We start from the raw sequence: 20,794 nt of genomic DNA, 5'->3' as shown, positions 1-20,794 counted from the left end.
CTTTCGACCACATATCCGCTCCATCACCAAGACTGCGTACTTCCACCTCCCTAACACCGCCCGACTCCGCCCCTGCCTCAGCTCATCCGCTGCTGAAACCCAACTCCATGTCTTTGTTACCTCTAGACTCGACTATTCCAACGCTCACCTGGTCGACCTCCCATTTTCCATCAACTTGAACTCACCCAAAACTCTGCTGCCTGTATCCTACCTCGCATAAAGTCCCTCCACCCATTACCCCTGTGCTCACTGATCAAGCTTTTGGTTATCTGCCCTAATTTCTCCTTACGTGGATTGGTGTCAAATGATGTTTTATAACGCTCCTGTAATGCGCCTTGGGACATTTTGCTGCTTTAAAGACGCTATATAAATACAGTTTGTTGCACATTAGCTCCTTGTCCAGCAACACCTCGATTTTAAAATTCTCATAACTGTTTTCAAATCCCTCCTAGGCCTCACCCTTCGCTATCTCTGTAACATGCTCCAACAGTGCAACCCTCCGAGATATTTGTGCTACTCCAATTCTGAGCTCTTGTTCATCCCTGATTCCCATCGCTCCACCATCGGTGGCCGTGCCTTCAGGTGCCTGGGCCCGAAGCTCTGGAATTCCCTCCCCAAACCTCTCCACCTCTCTATCTCTCTCTCCTTTAAGACACTCCTTAAAACCTACTTCCTGTCCTAATATGAAACTGTGCATCACATTTTGTTTGTTAACACTCCTGTGAAGCGCCTAGGGATGTTTTACTAGGTTAAAGGCGCTAAATAAATGCAATTGGTGTTGTTGTTCCATTAAAATTGCAGGCACAAGAATTTGATGCCAATATAGTAATATATGTCTCACAAAGGATAGTAAGAGAGTTACCTGGAGGACTTCTTCAGATTCCTGAGCCTCTTCACATTTACCTTCATCTAGTGAGTCAGCAATGGTGTCTTCCTCACTCGGGCCAAAGTTAAAATCTCTGCCGGGTCGCCGTGACATCATGGGACCCCAATTATCATATACAAATATAAATTTAGACCCCAGCAGCATTAATTAAAATCTGAAATGGTGTGTTCTGGGCAGTTTTCTGGTGGGTAAGTAGCCAGGGGCACTTTAACTGACCACCCGCCCAGCGCACGCCAGAGGTGATGAAGCTTTGGCTGAAATCTTACCGCCACCCTCCTCCGGCATGAGGCTGAAAAATCCAGCCAAATATATGTTGTGCCAGCTGCGGCTCAATGGGTCAGAAGGTTGTGGGTTCAAGCCCCGCTCCAGGCATGAGCACAAAAATCTCCTTCAGTACTGCACTGTCGGAGATGCCGACTTTTGGGTGAGACGCTAAACCAAGGCTCCTTCTGCCCTCTCAGGTGGATGTAAAAGATCCCACGGCATTATTCTGAAGAAGGGCAAGGAGAGTTCCCCCATGTGTGCTGGCCAATATTTATCCCTTAATCAACATCACTAAAACCTACCTCTTTGACCAAGCTTTTGGTCATCTGTCCTAATATATGGCTCTGAATCAAATTTTGTTTGTTAACACTCCTGTGAAGTGCCTTGAAATGTTTTACGACATTAAAGTCATTATCACATAACTGTTTGTGAGACCCGGCTGTGCATAAATTGGCTGCTGCGTTTCCTACATTACAACAGTCACTACACTCCAAAAGCACTTCATTGGCTGTCAAACACTTTGGGTCATCCTGAGGATGTAAAAGGTGCTATAGCAATGCAAGTTCTTTTCTGTACTCTCCGGAGTATGAAGGAATGAGAGGTGGTCTCATTGAAACACAATAAGATTTTGAGAGGGTTTGACAGGGTTGCTGCTGAGCGGCTGTTTCCCCTGGCTGGAGAGTCTAGATCTAGGGAGGTCAGAATCTCAGGATAAGGAGGCAGCCATTGAGGAGGAATTTCTTCACTCAGAGGGTTCCTAATCTTTGCAATTCTCTGTCCCAGAGGGCTGTGGATGCTCAGTCGTTGAGTATATTCAAGGCTGAGCTAGATAGATTTTTCGACTCTAAGGGAATCAAGAGATATGGGGATCGGGCGGGAAAGTGGAGTTTAGTTCGAAGATCAGCCATGATCTTGTTGAATGGTGAAGCAGGCTCGAGAAGCTGCATGGCCTACTCCAGCTGCTATGTTTTTATGTTCTATAGTATGTTAAAGGTCTTGCATATAGCATAAAGCCCATGTTAGTGTCACACATACTTCCTGTCACATTTACTCTGTCACACTGTCCTTTTAATTTGTTCTGAGCTAAGGCAGCAGTAGTGATGCTTCAATTGACCTTGGTGCACCTGTGGAGAAGAAAATCAGTCAAGGATGACTATCTACTCAGTGCCGCTTGACGATGTGCATTCGGGCAGCTCAAGTTGGACATATTCCTGGAGGTTTGATCACGTGACATCAAATGTTACTGCTTTTTACCTCAGTTGAGTTTCTCAGTACGCGAGATAATTGCGACATAGTACACGAGAAGTTTTTTTTTAAACTGGATGCACCATTTGAGACAGAAATGGTTCGCAGTCACGTCACGAAGACATTTGTTGTGTGCCTGCCAGGATTGGCGTGGTCAAGGACAAATTCTGTGGCAAACTCTGCGTATCCATCAGCAACTCTGCACAGATTACAGAGAGCTACTTTGTTGTCACTGGCTGGTTTACGATTGTGCTATAAAATAAACTCGTTCTGTAATATTTGTTCTCAGGATACGGGTGGCACCGGCATGGTGCACATCCTGAGTTGCCCTGAGGCCATTGAGAGTCAATCGCATAGTGTGAGACTGGAGTCACATGTAGACCAGGCTGGGCAGGGAAGCCAGACGTTCTTCGCTGAAGGACATTAGTGAGCCAGCTGGGCTTTTATGATAATCCGGTAGCTTTTCATGGTCATTTTCCTGGTGCGACCAAACCCATTGAAGTCAGTTTCACAAATTGCTATGGTAGGATTTGAACTCGTGAGTTAAGAAAGAAAGAAGGGAAGATTTGCATTTATATAGCGCCTTTCTCGACCACTGGATGTCTCAAAGCGCTTTACAGCCAGTGAAAAACTTTTGAAGTGTAGTCGCTGTTGTAATGTAGGAAACCTGTAGCCAATTTGCGCACAGCAAGCTCCCACAAACAGCAATGTGATAATGACCAGATAATCTATTTTTTTGTTATGTTGATTGGGGGATAAATATTGGCCAATATTGATGAGGGTACAGGGCCCAGACGAGCCGAGGGCCCAGGGGCAGTACGGCCCAGCCCACACTGTGATGTGTGCGTGCACTAGGTCCATGCAGCAGAGCAGGTCTCCAGTCGTCTTGGTTAATCCTTGCCACTGGACAAAGACCTATCTCTGTCAAGCCCATGTGGTGGCTGGTGTGCAACATGTTAAAAAAACAGGCATCTTCCACCCCCTCAATTGGAGTTCAGGACTGGAACATTGGGTCCTTCATTGAAACACCTGTGAACTCATGGAAGCAAGTCATCCTCATTCGAGGGACCGCCTATGATGAAATATTGGCCAAGACACCAAGGATAACTCCCCTGCTCTTCTTTGAAATAGTGCCACGGGGTCTTTTATGTCCTCCTGAGAGAGCAGACACGGTCTCGGTTTAATATCTCATCTGAAAGACAGCACCTCCAGCAGTGCAGCACTCCTTCAGTATCACGCTGGAGATTTATGTGCTCAAGAGTCTAGCATTCTAACCACTGAGCTACCAAACCCCTCTAAATGGGGAGTGAGTCCTTCAGATGTTGTCTGCTCCTGTGCGGCTTGAAGCTAACCGTGAGACTTTAAATAAAGATTGAGTATTCTGAGTACATGGGGAGCTGAGAGTGCCCCAGAATCAAGCGGTGAATTATGGCCTGGATTTTGCAGTCAGTGACAAATGCACGGTGCTCACCGTACATTATGCACATAGCTGCCCACAAACATTTTGTGGGCTTTTTCCCGGCAACCTATGGTTATAAGAGATCTTTTCCAGTGTGGCGCCCTCTACAGGGGATCTGGAGCCTGTGTGAGCAGGCCAAGCAACAGCGTGTCTCTTGAGCCAATCAGATTGAAGAATCCTCACTGAGCCACGCACAGTCTAAACCAGGAAGTATAAATGAGAATATTTAATTCAATGTAGAATCATGTACAGAAAGCAAAATAAAGAGAGGGAAAGAAATATAGGATTAAGAGAGAGATAGATAAAAGACACAGGAAGTAAAGTATGAACAAAATATTTTAATTTTTAATTTTATTAAAATCTCCAACAATAATTAAATTCTGAAAGAATGAGACTCCACGCTTGTAAAATTACATTTTCACAGCCGATGCGGTGTTTGGCAGTAATTAGGATTTATCATGCCAGTGCGCCAGTCCTAACTTTTTCTGGCATGTTTAGTTGGTTTAAGAATGTAAGAGTTAGGAGTAGGAGTTGGTCATATGGCTCCTTGAGCCTGCTCCGCCATTCAAAAAGATCATGGCTGATCATCGACCTCAACTCCACTTTATCTCCCGATCTCTGTATCCCTTGATTCCTCTAGACTCCAAAAATCTATCTATCTCAGCCTTGAATATACTCAGAGACTCAGCATCCACAGCCCTTTGGGGCAGAGAATTCCAAAGATTCACAACCCTCCGAGTGAAGAAATTCCTCCTCATCTCTGACTTAAATGGCTGACCCCTTATCCTGAGACTGTGCCCCCTAGTTCTAGACACTTCAGCCAAGGGAAACAACCTCTCAGCATCTACCCTGTCAATCTCTTTCAAAATCTTGTAGGGCCGAAATTGCCCCTTTTTTTGCGGCCCCTGAGCACCAGCGGGAGGCGCTAATGGGGCAGGCGGTGGTTGCGCCTGAGACAAAATTGCCCCCGACATTTTGAGCCCTGGACCAACGCGCACCCACCGATGATGTCATGCCTTGCGCGGCGATCCCTTTACTCTTGAAAGGTCTGGCTCTAATTTTTAGACTTTGCCCCCATTACTACACTCCACAATTACAGTATCAGACGCTTATTGTGCGATCAATCTTTGATGTTTACGTCTTACTTAACGTACAGGATGGATCCTTGTTCTGTTGGTGTCTTTGTTTTCACTGATTGGACCTGACAAATCGAGCTGTTTCCCTGTGGATTTTTTTTTGATTCCCCTCCCTGCCTTTGCCCCTTTGTGATGTACTTTTAATTACAGTTTGACTTGAGTGCACATTCTTTGTCTCTTTTATTCTCAGATGGTCACATGCTTGGTTTTCCCCTCTTTCTGATTGGCTGTTGCTGTAGCGCTCAGGGATTGAGTTTGTACACGCACGGCAGTTCCTTGATGAACTGAGCACCCCAGTGTTGCTTGTCAGCTCTGTAAGCATCCTGCAAAGGAGCTTTGAAATCAGGCCGACAGTTTTATGGATGTTTCCAATTGAAGGCGCTCGCAATCAACCTTGGGGAGACTTTTCTTAATCCATGTAACTTCAAAGGCAGCCATGTTCTATTAAGGTAGGACAGGCGAACTCCAAAGAGTATATATGCTAACAAGCCAAGGGTTTTGTAGCATTCCAATTTCCATTCGCCTCTCCTCCTTTTAAGAAAGACTTACATTTATAAAGCGCCTTTCAGACGTCTCAAAGCACTTTACAGCCAGTGAAGTACTTTTTTCGAGTGTAGTCCCTGTTGTAATGTGGGAAATGCGGCAGCTAATTTGCGCACAGCAAGCTCCCACAAACAGCAATGTAATAATGACCAGATAATCTGTATGTTGGTTGAGGGATGAATATTGGCCCAAGGACACCGGGGATAACTCCCCAGCTCTTCTTCGAAACAATGCCATGGCATTTTTTAAGTCTACCTGCGAGAGCAGACGGGACCTCGGTTTAACGTCTCATTTGAAAGACGGCACCTCTGACAGTGCAGTGCTCCCTCGGCATTGCACTGGAGTGTCAGCCTAGAATTTTTGTGCTCAAGTCCCTGGAGTGAGACTTGAACCCACAACCTTCTGACTCAGAAGCAAGTGTGCTACCCACTGAGCCACAACTGACACTTATGATACTCTTTAAACCTACCTCTTTGACCAAGCATTTAGTCACTTCTTTAAAAATTCAGTCCTGGGATGTGGGCGTCGCTGGCAAGGCCGGCATTTATTGTTCATCCCTAATTGCCCATGAGAAACATAGAAAATATGAGCAGGAATATGCCATTCGAGTCTGCACTGCCATTCAATATGATCATGGCTGATCCTCTATCTTAACACCATATTCCAGCTTTCTCCTCATATCCCTTGATACCTTTTGTGTCTAGAAATCTATCTATCTCCTTCTTAAATATATTCAGTGACTTGGCCTCCCTGCGGTAGAGAATTCCACAGGTTCACCACCCTCTGAGTGAAGAAATTTCTCCTCATCTCGGTCCTAAATTTCCTACCCCGTATTCTGAGAAGGTGGTGGTGAGCCGCCATCTCAGAGGGCAGTTAAGAGTCAACCACGTTGCTGTGGGTCAGGAGTCACATGTAGGTCAGACTGGGTAAGGGCAGCAGATTTCCTTCCCCAAAGAACATTAATGAACCAGATGGGTTTTTAACAACAGTTTGGTAGTTTCATGGTCACCATTACTGATGCTTGCTTTTTATTCCAGATTTATTTAATTAACTGAATTTAAATTCCCCAGTTACAATGTTTACATACATAACAGATTACTAGTCCAATGACATAACCACTCTGCTACCGTGCCCCTAAACCTGGCCTAGTATAATTTGATTAGGCACTTTACAGCCTTCCGGACTCAACATTGAGTTCAACAGTTTCGAATCATAACCTCTACCCCCATTTTTTCTTACAGCAGCTGTCCAATTTGCAGCTTTTTGCGATACATCCTTTAGAAACATAGAAACATAGAAAATAGGTGCAGGAGTAAGCCATTCGGCCCTTCGAGCCTGCACCGCCATTCAGTGAGTTCATGGCTGAACATGCAACTTCAGTACCCAATTCCTGCTTTCTCGCCATATCCCTTGAACCCCCGAGTAGTAAGGACTACATCTAACTCCTTTTTGAATATATTTAGTGAATTGGCTTCAACAATTTTCTGTGGTAGAGAATTCCACAGGTTCACCACTCTCTGAGTGAAGAAGTTTCTCCTCATCTTGGTCCTAAATGGCTTACCCCTTATCCTTAGACTGTGACCCCTGGTTCTGGACTTCCCCAACATTGGGAACATTCTTCCTGCATCTAACCTGTCTAAACTCATCAGAATTTTAAACGTTTCTATGAGATCCCCTCTCATTCTTCTGAACTCCAGTGAATACAAGCCCAGTTGATCCAGTCTTTCTTGATATGTCAGTCCCACCATCCCGGGAATCAGTCTGGTGAACCTTCGCTGCACTCCCTCAATAACAAGAATGTCCTTCCTCAAGTTAGGAAACCAAAACTGTACACAATACTCCAGGTGTGGCCTCACCAAGGCCCTGTACAACTGTAGTAACACCTCGCTGCCCCTGTACTCAAATCCCCTCGCTATGAAGGCCAACATGCCATTTGCTTTCTTAACCGCCTGCTGTACCTGCATGCCAACCTTCAATGACTGATGTACCATGACACCCAGGTCTCGTTGCACCTCCCCTTTTCCTAATGTGTCACCATTCAGATAATATTCTGTCTCTCTGTTTTTACCACCAAAGTGGATAACCTCACATTTATCCACATTATACTTCATCTGCCATGCATTTGCCCACTCACCTAACCTATCCAAGTCACCCTGCAGCCTCATAGCATCCTCCTCGCAGCTCACACTGCCACCCAACTTAGTGTCATCCGCAAATTTGGAGATACTACATTTAATCCCCCCGTCTAAATCATTAATGTACAGTGTACTTTGTTGCTTTACTTGCCCCATTACCACCCACCTTTTCCCCACACCACCATCCCTTTTGTCATTTAATCTCTCCTGCCCTCCACCCTGTCCCAGACTATCCCTTTTGTTCTTTCCTCCCCTTCCCTCCTTTCCCTGCTCCAGTACCTGCTTAAAATCTTTTACATCTCTAACTTTTTCCAGTTCTGACGAAGGGTCATCAACCTGAAATGTTCACTCTGTTTCTCTCTTCACAAATGCCTCCCTGACCCGCTGAGTAATTCCAACATTGTCTGCTTTTAATTCTGATATCGCCTTATGTGGCTCGGTGCCACATTTTGGCTGATAATCCCCCCTGTGCAGCATCTTGGGACTTTGAAGGCGCTATATCAATGCGCATTGTTGTTTGGGTTGTGTTACGCGATGATGGAGTGTGTTTGTATGGGAATGGGGGATGTCAGAGGGGCTGCAGGGCTGGAGGAGGTTACAGAGGTAGGACAGACCAGCTTGATGAGAAGAAAGGGTTCCTTTCCTGTGGCTGGGCCATTCAGCGACATCTCAGACAAAGGCAAAATGCTGCGGGTGCTGGCAACCGGAAATAAAGAGAGAAAATGCTGTAAACACCCGGCAGCAACTTTCCTGTTAAGCTGCGTGACTTTAGGTGAGTGGGCAAATGCATGGCAGATGAAGTATAATGTGGATAAATGTGAGGTTATCCACTTTGGTGGTAAAAACAGGGAGACAGACTATTATCTGAATGGTGACAGATTAGGAAAAGGGGAGGTGCAACGAGACCTGGGTGTCATGGTACATCAGTCATTGAAGGTTGGCATGCAGGTGCAGCAGGCGGTTAAGAAAGCAAATGGCATGTTGGCCTTCATAGCGAGGGGATTTGAGTACAGGGGCAGGGAGGTGTTGCTACAGTTGTACAGGGCCTTGGTGAGGCCACACCTGGAGTATTGTGTACAGTTTTGGTCTCCTAACTTGAGGAAGGACATTCTTGCTATTGAGGGAGTGCAGCGAAGGTTCACCAGACTGATTCCCGGGATGGCGGGACTGACCTATCAAGAAAGACTGGATCAACTGGGCTTGTATTCACTGGAGTTCAGAAGAATGAGAGGGGATCTCATAGAAACATTTAAAATTCTGACGGGGTTAGACAGGTTAGATGCAGGAAGAATGTTCCCAATGTTGGGGAAGTCCAGAACCAGAGGTCACAGTCTAAGGATAAGGGGTAAGCCATTTAGGACCAAGATGAGGAGAAACTTCTTCACTCAGAGAGTGGTGAACCTGTGGAATTCTCTACCACAGAAAGTTGTTGAGGCCAATTCACTAAATATATTCAAAAAGGAGTTAGATGAGGTCCTTACTACTAGGGGGATCAAGGGGTATGGCGAGAAAACAGGAATGGGGTACTGAAGTTGAATGTTCAGCCATGAACTCATTGAATGGCGGTGCAGGCTAGAAGGGCCGAATGGCCTACTCCTGCACCTATTTTCTATGTTTCTATGTTTCCCTCCTGGTCTCATGCAGCCCGGCACCGGCTTTGCAAATATGAACTTCTGTGCAGGCGCAAAACTTTGAATGGGCTGCACAGCCCGTTAAAGGGACCACACACCCAAAAAAAACATTGGTGGAACATTGCTCAGCAAGTCAGGCAGCATCTGCCGAGAGAGAAAGAGCGTTTCCGGTCGATAACCTTTCAAATCAGCATCATCTAAAGTTCTGAAAGGTTGGCTTAGAGCGATTAATTTGCGCAAAATGTTTTTTTTCATTCGTTCCGGGATGTGCGTGTTGCTGGCAAGGCCAGCATTTATTGCCCATACCTAATTGCCCTTGATAAGGTGGTGGTGAGCCACCTTCTTGAATCGCTGCAATCCGTGTGGTGAAGGTGCTCCCACAATGCTGTTGGGGCAGGAGTTCCAGGATTTTGACCCAGCGACGATGAAGGAACGGTGATATATTTCCAAGTCAGGATGGTGTGTGACTTGGAGGGGAGCTTGCAGGTGATGGTGCTCCCAGGCGCCTGCTGCCCTTGTCCTTCTAGGTGGTAGAGGTCGCGAGTTTGGGAGGTGTTGCCCAAGAAGCCTTGGCGAGTTGCTGCAGTGCATCTTGTAGATGGTACACGCTGCAGCCACGGAGCGCCGGTGGTGGAGAGAGTGAATGTTGAAGGTGGTGGATGGGGTGTCAATGAAGTGGGTTGCTTTGTCCTGGATGGTGTCGAGCTTCTTGAGTGTTGTTAGAACTGCACTCATCCAGGCAAGTGGAGAGTATTCCATCACACTCCTGACTTGTGCCTTGTAGATGGTTTTAAGGCTAAAGCTATTTAGAATCAAGGATGAATTTTAAATCTTTGAGGAATGTAAAAAGCAGTATAAAACCCACATCTCCAGATACTTTGAGGTAAGGCAAAGACTGGGGCGTAATAACCTTATTAAATTTTATATCTGAAGCTTGGCAGCTCCTAGCCTAATGGCAGCAAATCTAACAACCTTCCATTATTCATTACATGTTGAAATAGTCTTCTAGAAGGAGAGATCCTTACCCTGAATGCCTTGAGATCCACAGAATATTATTTTTCAATTTATTTTGGTTTTGCTGAGCTCGATATTCCCATTTTTTCTGTTCTCACATTCAGTGGAATTCAGGCTGGGAAGCAGAGCTGTGCACGTGCTCCTCGGGCTGAATGGTCTCCTTCTGTGCTGTAACCATTCTATGATTCTGTGTTACATGGTGTACTGCCTTTCCCTGACGGATGCGCGTGGCAGTGCAAATCAGTGTCGGGCACTCGCGGCCTCCCTCAAGTTTAAACTGGTCGCTGCAGTAAAACTGAACCAGGAGCTTGAGTCTGATCCTCTAATGCAAAGAGAGTTTGCTGTCTTCCTTCCTTATGAGGGTAGTCCATCACCATCGCATTGGTTGCAGTGAACAGCAGGGGGTGTCGGGAGCAGAAGCTCAGCGATGAAACGTCATTGGGTATAATTCCGCCCCTCCCCCCTCCCCACCCGCCCTGTATTTAATGCACCCGGGAAAGAGTTTGCATAGAATCCTGTCTGCTGTACTTGAGGACAGATGTTAAACAGTTTGCAGACTGCAGTAGCACGAAGTTGGATTTAGGCAGACATATTAACAGCTGCCCTCAAACAAAGCTGGTGGGGAATCAAACCCATCTGTGTTAGAGTCTAATCTCAAGCACAGAACATAGATGCTGACACTGACCAAGAGGCAAAACGCTTTGTACAGGGTTTGTAAGAAATGTTCACAGAATCATAGACATTTACAGCAAGGAAGTAGGCCATTCAGCCCATCGTGTCCATGCCGACCGACAAAGAGCTATCCAGCCTAATTCCACTTTCCTGCTCTTGGTCTGTGGCCCTGTAGGTTACAGAACTTCAAGTGCACATCCAAGTACTTTTTAAATGTGATGAGGGTTTCTGCCTCTACCACCTTTTCAGTCAGTGAGTTCCAGACCCCCACCAGCCTCTGGGTGAAAGAAATTCTCCTCAAATCCCCTCTAAACCTCCTACCAATTACTTTAAATCTATGCCCCCTAGTTGTTGATCCATCAGCTAAGGGAAATAGCTTCTTTCTGTCTACTCTATCTAGGCTCCTCATTTCTATTTCTAGTTCAGTTTCTATCCTCCACGTTTTTTCCCCACAGTGCTCCCAAGGCTACTTACCTCAGCCCACCAGAATATTAGGATCATCTAAGCTTTTGCACTTTGTTATTCTGATCAGATGGGAAATAAAAAATAGACCATAAAGAGGACTAATGAACAGTGCTACTCCCGTTGTATGGAAACATCACTTACTCTCTGGGGAATAACTCATCATAGAAAAGGACCTGAGGGCCAAAACATATTCAATAAGTTCAAGCAAATTTAAAACAAATGTAATTTTGTGCCGACTTTCAGAGGACCTTAACCTACTCGATATACTCTCTCGAATACTGAATTAAAATCATGTAATGTGAGAAATACGGCAGCCAGTTTGCGCACAGCAAGCTCCCACAAATAGCAATGTGATAATGACCAGAAAATCTGTTTTAATGATGTTGATTGAGGGATAAATATTGACCAGGACACCAGGGATAACTCCCCTGCTCTTCTTCGAAATAGTGCCATGGGATCTTCCACCTGAGAGAGCAGACGGGGCTTCGGTTTAACGTCTCATCTGAAAGATGGCAACTTCGACAGTGCAGCACTCCCTCAGTAGTACACTGGAGTGTCAGCTTAGATTCTTTTGTGCTCAAGTCCCCTGAAGTGGGACTTGAACCCACAATCTACAAGGCGAGAGTGCTACCCACTGAACCTAGATTTATGATTTTAGTGGAAAAGATCAGAATGCAACCTGGCTTCTGAAGGGGCTTTGCTAGTTTAAGGTTTTGGGTTCTTCAATAATAATTGTTGTGGGGGCCCAGCCCCAGTCTGTGCAGAAACATTGAAGGTACCAAGCCCCACATTGTTCTTTGTCATCGGTTCCCGTCTGACCCAAATCCACTGTGTCCCTGCTTCCTTAGCCCTCAGCTAAAGCAGTGCTTCAGTGCACGGACTTGTGATGAGGGGAACAAAAGGTCATTCGCACAATGAAAACTGACAAACATAGAATCCAATCATATAGCACAGAAGGAGGCCATTTGATCCATCGAGCCTCTGCTGGCTCTTTGTAACAGCTCGTCCCTGCAAATGTATTTATCCAATTTCCTTATGAAAGTCACTATTGAATCTGCTCCCACCGCCTGTTCAGGCAGCGCGTTCCAGATCACAACAACTCGCTGCGTCAAAAGTCTCCCCATTCCCATCCTGGATTTATTGCCAATTATTTTAAATCTGTGTCCTCTGGTTACTGTTAGTGGAAACAGCTTCTCCTTATCGACGCTATCGGAACCCCCATAAGAATTGCGACTGAATGGGTCATCATTTACTTTAGCAGGGCAATGAACAGCATCTGCCATTAGTTAGACTTGCTCGTGCCCGTTTAATCGCCATGGTATTTTTGCGCTATATCTGCAGAAGCTCACAGACTGGGTGAACCGCACTTTGTACTTGTCCTTTACTATTAATGAGCCACCAGTGTTTGAGAAACCAGAGTGAAGGGATGCTACCCCCATCACACAGGGCACCAAGTGGGCGAGAGGCTGAGACGAATCAAAAAGTTATCTTGAACATTGCCCTTGTCTCAGCTCATCCGCTGCCGACACCCTCATCCATGCCTTTGTTCCATCAAGACTCGACGATTCCAACGCACTCCTTGCTGGCCTCCCACATTCTACCCTACGTAACCTTGAGGTCAACCAAAACTCAGCTGTCTGTCCTAACTCACGCCAAGTCCCGCTCACCCATCATCATCATCGGCAGTCCCTCGGGATTGAGGATGACTTGCTTCCACACTTAAAGTGAGTACTCAGGTGGCTGATCAACGCATTTTAAACGGTGGAAGATGCCTGTGCGTGAATTCTTTTAACGTGTGGTGGCCGTTGCACACCAGCCACCACACAGGCTTGACAGAGCAAGGTCTTGGTCCAATGGCAAGGGGGATCCAGGTCGACTGGAGACCAGGCTCCGTCGCATGTGCCAATACGTACACAGAAACTCAGACATACTCATACTGTCCTCCTTCCTGCTTCCCACAGGACATCTCTCTACGTGGAATTCATAGTACGCAGTGTGAGCCCCACGACCTCACAGCCTCGCTATTGGCCCGTGCTGTGTTTTCCCTTGGTGTTATCCATGCTGCTCCACCTCTGGGCTCTGACCTGTTTGCTTCTCCGTGCCTTTCTCTCCTCTCCGCTTCCGATCTCCGGACCTCGCCCGTCCTGACCTCCGGACCTCGCCCATCCCAACCTCCGCACCTCGTCGGTCCCTCCATCCCCACCACGCCGCTTCCGACCTCCATCACCCCTGTGCTCGCTGACCTACTTTGGCTCCCGGTTAAGCAACGTCTCGATTTCAAAATTCTCGTCCTTGCTTTCAAATCCCTCCATGGCCTCGCCCCTCTCTATCTCTGTAATCTCCTCCAACGTCACAACCTATTTTCCCTTTAATTTTTTGGGGGTGCGCATTCCCCTTGAAGGAGCTGTATGGCCCATGTACGGCCCATTCACTATACTGCGCATGCGCATTTTTTTCGATTTAAAAGCCGGTTGCGCGGGAGCGCTGCGTGGCTGCACAGCTCAAAGGGAACATTGCCCACAACCAATGTTGCGAGTAAGTTGTGTGGCCATGCGTCACTCCAGGGGTCCTGCGCAGCTGGCCTGCCGGCTTTTCAATGGAAAAACTGCCCATGCGTGGCATTGTGAATGGCCCATGCAGCCCCTTAAAGGCACCTCGCGGCCCGAATCAAAATGACACGCAACATTGCTCATAACCCTCAGATGTCTGCGCGCCACTAATTCTGGCCTCTTGAGCATCCCTGGTTATAGGCCCCAAGCTCCGGAATTCTCTGCCTAAACCTCTCTACCTCTCTTTCCTCCTCTAAGACGCTCCTTGGTCATCTGACCTAACATCTCCTTATGAGGCTCGGTGTCAGATTTTGTTTTATAACGCTCCTGTGAAGCGCCTTGGGACGTTTTACTAGGTTATAGGCGCTATATAAACACATGTTATTGTTATTAAGCTAAGTGATGCAGATCTTTGGTTTGGAATGCTGGAGAGAAGAGCAAGGGAGGTAAGGAGGTCCACAGTGTTTGAGGTCCTGGGAAGAGATGAGCGAGAGGAGCAGATGAAAGGGTTAGATGAAGAGTGGTGGGAGGAGCCTTGTGTGGAGTATAAACGCCGGCATAGTTTAGTTGGGTCAAATAGTCTGTGTCAGTGCTGTAGACCTGATGTAACTCGATGCTGTGATCTGTCTTAATGATGCTGGAAATAAAAATAAATGTACTACACTTTGCTGCAGAGCATCAATATGTTAATATTTCTTCCTACAAAGTGGAGTGTCTTTGATTTCGGTTTGCATTGATGTGTATATATAGGGCTCTGGGGATATAGAGTGATTGACCTTATCAAGTAATTGAACTTTTTCTGCGCATGGAAAAATAATTGGCTCTGGTTGTATCGGAACAACAAAGAATGTTCCGGATAAAACGAAGAAACGTGCATGCTGGAATCGGAAAGAAAAAATAGGGAAAAAAAGCCGCAAATGCATGACAGATCAGTAAACATCTGAAGAACAAACATGGATTGATGCTTTGAATGAGGATCAGAACTTGCCGTCCCTGTGCAAGGTGTTGTTTGGGAAAGGCCTGAAACACAGAATCAGTATAAACCATGCCCCTTCGAGAAGCGCAAGGAGACTTTCTATACTGGCACCGTTTGGTGAGTGAAGCTGGCAAGGCGGTGCAGTCACTATTGAAGTGTAGTCGCTGTTGTAATGTCGGGAAACACGGCAGGCAATTTGCACACAGCAAGCTCGCACAAACAGCAGCGTGATAATGACCAGATCATCTCGAATAAGACGTTGGTTGAGGGATAGATATTGGCTAGAACTTCCCCTGCTCTTCTTTGAATTAGTGGGCGTGGGATCATTTACGTCCACCTGAGAGGACAGGCACCTCATCTGACAGTGCAGCACTTTCTTAGTACCACACTGGGAGTGTTAGCCTAGATTTTGTGCTCAAGTCCCCGGCGTAGGACATAAGTGCATTTCCAATGGAAGTCACTGGATAGAGATCCCAGCATGGAACTCTGGCCTAATTTTATTTCCCGTCCTGGCCCAGGCAAAGTGTAGGACCTCAGCTGTGACCCCGCTTGAGATGTAGTAACTTTTTTATTCATTCTGGGATGTGGGCGTCGCTGGCAAAGCCAGCACTTATTGCCCATCCCTAATTGCCCTGGAGAAGGTGGTGGTGAGCTGCCTTCTTGAACTGCTGCAGTCTGCTTGGTGAAGATACTCCCAACGTACTGTTACGGAGAGAGTTCCAGGATTTTGACCCAGCGACGATGAAGGAACAGAGATATATTTACAAGTCAGGATGGGGTGTGACTTGGAGGGGAACTTGCAGGTGATGGTGTTCCCATGTGCCCGCTGCCCTTGTCCTTCTAGGTGGTGGCGGTCGCGGGTTTGGGAGGTGTTGTCAAAGAAGCCTTGGCGAGTTGCTGCAGTGCATCTAGTAGATGGTACACACTGCAGCCGCGGTGCGCGGTGGTGGAGGGAGTGAATGTTGCAGGTGGTGGATGGGGTGCCAATCAAGTGGCTGCTTTGTCCTGGATGGTGTCGAGCTTCTTGAGTGTTGTTGGAGCTGCACTCATCCAGGCAAGCGGAGAGTATTCCATCACACTCCTGACTTGTGCCTTGTAGATGGTGGAGAGGCTTTGGGGAGTCAGGAGGTGAGACACTCGCAACAGAATAACCAGCCTCTAACCTGCTCTTGTTGCCACAGAATTTGTGTGGCTGGTGCAGTTTCTGGTCAACTGGGCACAGATTATAGCTCAGACCACTTCCCATTGCTAACCTTGTGGGACATGTGCAGCAACTTAGATTTACAAGGGTGATAGCAGAAATGTGTGATTATACCTATCGGGAAAGGATGAACGTGCTGGTTCTCTCTTCTCTTGGAAAGAGAAGGCTGAGGGGTGACCTAAGAGAGGTCTTCAAAATTATGAACGGTTTCGATAGAGTAGACACAGCAAGAGTATTTACACTTGTGGAGAAGAGCAAAATTGAAGGCCATTAATATAAATAGTCACCAAGAAATCAAATAGGAAGTTCAGAAGAAACATCTTTACCCAGAGAGTGGTGAGAATGTGGAACTCGCTACCACAGGGAGTGGTTGATGCCAATAGTATAGATCCATTTAAAGGGTGGTTAGATAAGCATATGAGGGAGAAGGGAATGGAGGGTTATTCTGATGTAGTTAGATGAGGGAGGATGGGAGGTGGCTCGAGTGGAACATGAACGCTGGCATGGACTGGTTGGGCCGAATGGCCTGTTTCTGTGCTGTAGATCCTATAGAGTCCGAGGTGACTAATTATTTAACTCCTCTCTGAGACTAAAAGCGTGTTTTCGGGAGTGCCTGCATATGTGTTTGCCAGTCACTGTCAGATGCCCAAATTAAACCGTGATTTGAATGTGATTGCTGCAGGGTCAAGCTGTGGCACAGCTGTGCTCCACCATCCCCAATGTGACCGTCTTTGGAACAGCCTCCTCCTTTAAGCATGAAGCTATCAAGGATTCCATCACTCATCTCATTGACAGGAATGCCGATTACGTGCAGGATGTGAGAAGGTAAGGCAGGCCAAGATGAGGAGTTTGACGAGACTGGCCCAGAATTCTCAACCATATCACTTACCCAAGACCTGTGCTGTCAAGGAGCGACTCCCCCCCCCTCCCCCAATAGGCTTCGCGGACAAATGATGCGGTGCTGATGCATATAAAGTCCAGCGGGTCGAAATTCAGTCTCTTAACGCCACCCGTTACTGCCGGAGAGGAGCAGCCAACGGGCGGCTAGGTGTTTACCGTCGGCGGTGACTGGTTTCCTCGGCTCCCGGGAAATGTAGTTGGGCGGTGGGGGCGCCCCAAGACGCATCACTGCGTGCTCAGCCGCCACCCACGTGGTGATGTCATCGAGCGTGCAACGCCCCCTTGCTGCCGTGCGGTGAGTGCGGTGGACTTACCGGCAGGCGTCCGTACAGCCTGGGAAAGGTGATGGCACATCGGGGGTCCTGGGGCGGGAGTGACCAGCGATCAATTAAGTGGTTTTTTTACATTTTTTTTTTAGCATTTATGGGCCCAAGTTTCCACATGATTTGCGCCTGATTTTTAGGAGCAACTGGTGGAGAATTCTTAGAAATCGCAATTCTCCACATTTTTTTTTCTGCAGTTCTAGTCAGGTAGAACAGTTCCACTTTGGAACAGAATTTTTTCTTCAAAAGGGGGCGTGTGCGGCCACTGACGCCTGATTTGAAAGTTTCCACAGTGAAAACGTACTCCAAACTAACTTAGAATGGAGCAAGTGAAGATTTTTGTAGAACTGAAAAAACCTGTTCTACACATTAAAAAATCAGGCACAGGTTACAAATTAGGCGTCCAGAACAAGGTGGGGGGGTGGGGGGGGAGGGGAAGTCATTAAATTCTATAATAAATCTTTATTTATACTTATTTATACAAATATTATACAAATAAATCCAACCTGAATAAACATTTATAAGCAAAGAAAAGATTAAATAAACCATCTTCCTACCTGTGTGAAAGTGCTTCAGGCAGGCCTTTCGGGACCGAAGACTGAACGGGCCGGCCCGAGACTTCGGGCAGGGCCCGTCCCCAACACCAGATTTACAGGTGGGTGGCGTTGGGTCGGGTCGGGGAGGTTCGGTTCGGGTCGGGGGGAGGGAGGGGGAGAGAGGGGGGGGGGGAAGGGAGGGAGGGAGAGAGAGGGGGGGGGGGGAGGGAGGGAGAGAGAGGGGGGGGAGGGAGGGAGGGGGAGGTCAGGTCGGATCCAGTCCGGGGGCGGGGGGGGGGGCGCGGGAGTCGAGTCGGGTCGGGTCCAGTCGGAGGGGGGGGGAGCAGGAGCGCGGGTCGGGTCGGGTCGAGTCGGGGGGGGGTGGGGGGGGCGGCGGAGCAGGAGCGGGAGTCGGGTCGGGTCGGGTCCAGTCGGAGGGGGGGGGGAGCAGGAGCGCGGGTCGGGTCGGGTCGAGTCGGGGGGGGGTGGGGGGGGTGGCGGAGCAGGAGCGGGAGTCGGGTCGGGTCCAGTCGGGGGGCGGGAGTCGGGTCGGGTCGGGTCCAGTCGGCGGGGGGGAGCGGGAGTCGGGTCGGGTCTGGTCTGGGGGGTGGGGGGGTGGAGCGGGAATCGGGTCGGGTCCAGTCGGGGGGCGGGAGTCGGGTCGGGTCGGGTCCAGTCGGCGGGGGGGAGCGGGAGTCGGGTCGGGTCTGGTCTGGGGGGTGGGGGGGTGGAGCGGGAATCGGGTCGGGTCCAGTCGGGGGGCGGGAGTCGGGTCGGGTCGGGTCCAGTCGGCGGGGGGGAGCGGGAGTCGGGTCGGGTCTGGTCTGGGGGGTGGGGGGGTGGAGCGGGAATCGGGTCAGGTCCAGTCGGGGGGGCGGGAGTCGGGTCGGGTCGGGTCCAGTCCAATCGGGGGGGGGGGGGGGGAGTGGGAGTCGGGTCGGGTCCATTCGGGGTGGGGGAGCGGGAGCGGGAATCGGGTCAGGTCCGGGGGGGGTGGGGGGGGGGAGCGGGTGTCGGGTCCGGTCCGGAGGCGGGAAGCGGGAGTCGAGTTGGGTCGGGAGGAAGCAGGAGCTGGCCGTGGGAGGAGCCTTCTTCACACAGCCCCAGTGAGGCCATTTGGCCAGGGCTAGGGGCTGCGTGCTTCTGGCCCCTCCCACACAGTTTCGGGCGCCTGGAGCTACTGCACTTGCGTGCCCACTGTAGCGCGCATGTGCAGAGGTCCCGGCACTGTTTTGAGCGCAGGGACCTGGCTCCGCCCCCCACAGCTCCTGCGGCGCTGCGCCGAGGACCAGAGGACCTGCAGGGAGGTGGAGAATACTGAGGATTTTTTTAGGCGCACTTTGTAGCGCGAAAAACGGGCATCCAGGTCGGGACTGCGCCGTTCTAGTTGCGTGTGGAAACTTGGGCTCTATGTATTAATGGGACTAGCGGGGAAATGTGCGAGAGGGAAAGTTTTGGAAACTTTTTTTTTTCATTTATTTCATCTCGCATGCCGGCAGCCCACCGACGGGAAATTCGGTCGGCCTCCCGAGATTCTGTTCCGTTTGCGCCCGAGGCTGAGCACGCAACGCCACTTTTAGCGCTGTTCTCTCATCTTTGGCCGGCAAAACTGAATTTTGCACAGTTAGAGGCGGCACCTACCGCTCGCCGTTAAAGTCAGCACTCAGCCGGTGTCACCGCCTCAAAAACAGCGGGACCGAATTTCGACCCCCCCAGGAATGTCGCAGTTTCAATCCTCGGCCCGTGCTCAGTTAACTCGTCTCAGCTGGGATAGCACCTGGGACTCCCAACGAAGGGCCTCGTTGCCTTTAGCCTAGAGAGGGAAACTATTAACTAGATTTGTATTCCGGATCACTATCCAATGAGAGCCACCCCACCCCCACCACCTCCTTTCCCCCACTGGCTGCAAAGGGTGCAGATGTTGAAGGTGAGCTGGTTCGCGGTGCCTTCCAGAGTCGAATAGCCCATTGACACTCAATGCTCAGCCTCAAGGGGGCCTGGTTATACAGTTACACAGGGCCTTGGTGAGACCGCACCTGGAGTATTGTGTGCAGTTTTGGTCTCCTTGCCTAAGGAAGGATATACTTGCCATAGAGAGAGTGGAGCAAAGGTTCACCAGACTGATTCCTGGGATGGCAGGACTGTTGTATGAGGAGAGATTGGGTCGACTAGGCCTGTATTCACTAGAGTTTAGAAGAATGCGAGGAGATCTCATTGAAACGTATAAAATTCTGACGGAGTTGGATAGACTGGATGCGGGGAGGATGTTTCCCCGGGGCTGGGAAGTCTCGAACAAGGGGTCATAGTCTCAGGATACGGGGTAGGAAATTTAGGACCGAGATGAGGAGAAACTTTTTCACTCAGAGGGTGGTGAACCTGTGGAATTCTCTACCACAGAAGGCTGTGGATGCCAAGTCACTGAATATATTTAAGAGGGAGATAGATGGATTTCTAGACACAAAAGGCATTAAGGGATATGGGGAAAAAGCGGGAACAAGGTGTTGAGATAGAGGATCAGCCATGATCATATTGAATGGCAGTGCAGACTCGAAGGGCCGAATGGCCTACTACTGCTCCTATTTTCTATGTTTCGAGTATGAGCAGGTGGTCAACCTGGGTGAGGAGCGGCAAGTTTGCTGTCACCTGGTGCACTGCACTCCGTCCTGAGTCAGACCCTTCAGGCAACGAGGGGGAAAAGGGGAAAAGCCAAATTGAAGATTGTTTCTTAGCCCAATGGGGCATAGTTTCCTACCCCAGTGAACGCTAAAATGTGATTGAGCAGTTAAGGAGAGGATAGACAAGCATATGAGGGAGGAGGGAATAGAGGGTTATGCTGATAGAGTTAGATGAGGAAAGACA

General features: G+C 48.7%; 1 protein-coding gene across 2 annotated transcripts in view; it reads left to right on the top strand.

The window, feature by feature from the left end:
- The window catches only part of vat1l (vesicle amine transport 1-like), a 226,629-nt gene that overhangs the window by 46,971 nt on the left and 158,864 nt on the right, over window positions 1-20,794 (top strand). For both annotated transcript variants that reach the window (XM_070897034.1, XM_070897033.1), the window contains exon 4: window positions 16,859-17,001. In XM_070897034.1, coding sequence (XP_070753135.1) covers window positions 16,859-17,001 — 143 coding nt within the window. The remainder of the gene's footprint in view (window positions 1-16,858; window positions 17,002-20,794) is intronic.

Source organism: Pristiophorus japonicus, chromosome 13 (assembly GCF_044704955.1).
Source record: "Pristiophorus japonicus isolate sPriJap1 chromosome 13, sPriJap1.hap1, whole genome shotgun sequence".
In the NCBI taxonomy this organism is placed as follows: domain Eukaryota; kingdom Metazoa; phylum Chordata; class Chondrichthyes; family Pristiophoridae; genus Pristiophorus; species Pristiophorus japonicus.
This window is presented reverse-complemented; position numbering and strand designations above follow the sequence as displayed.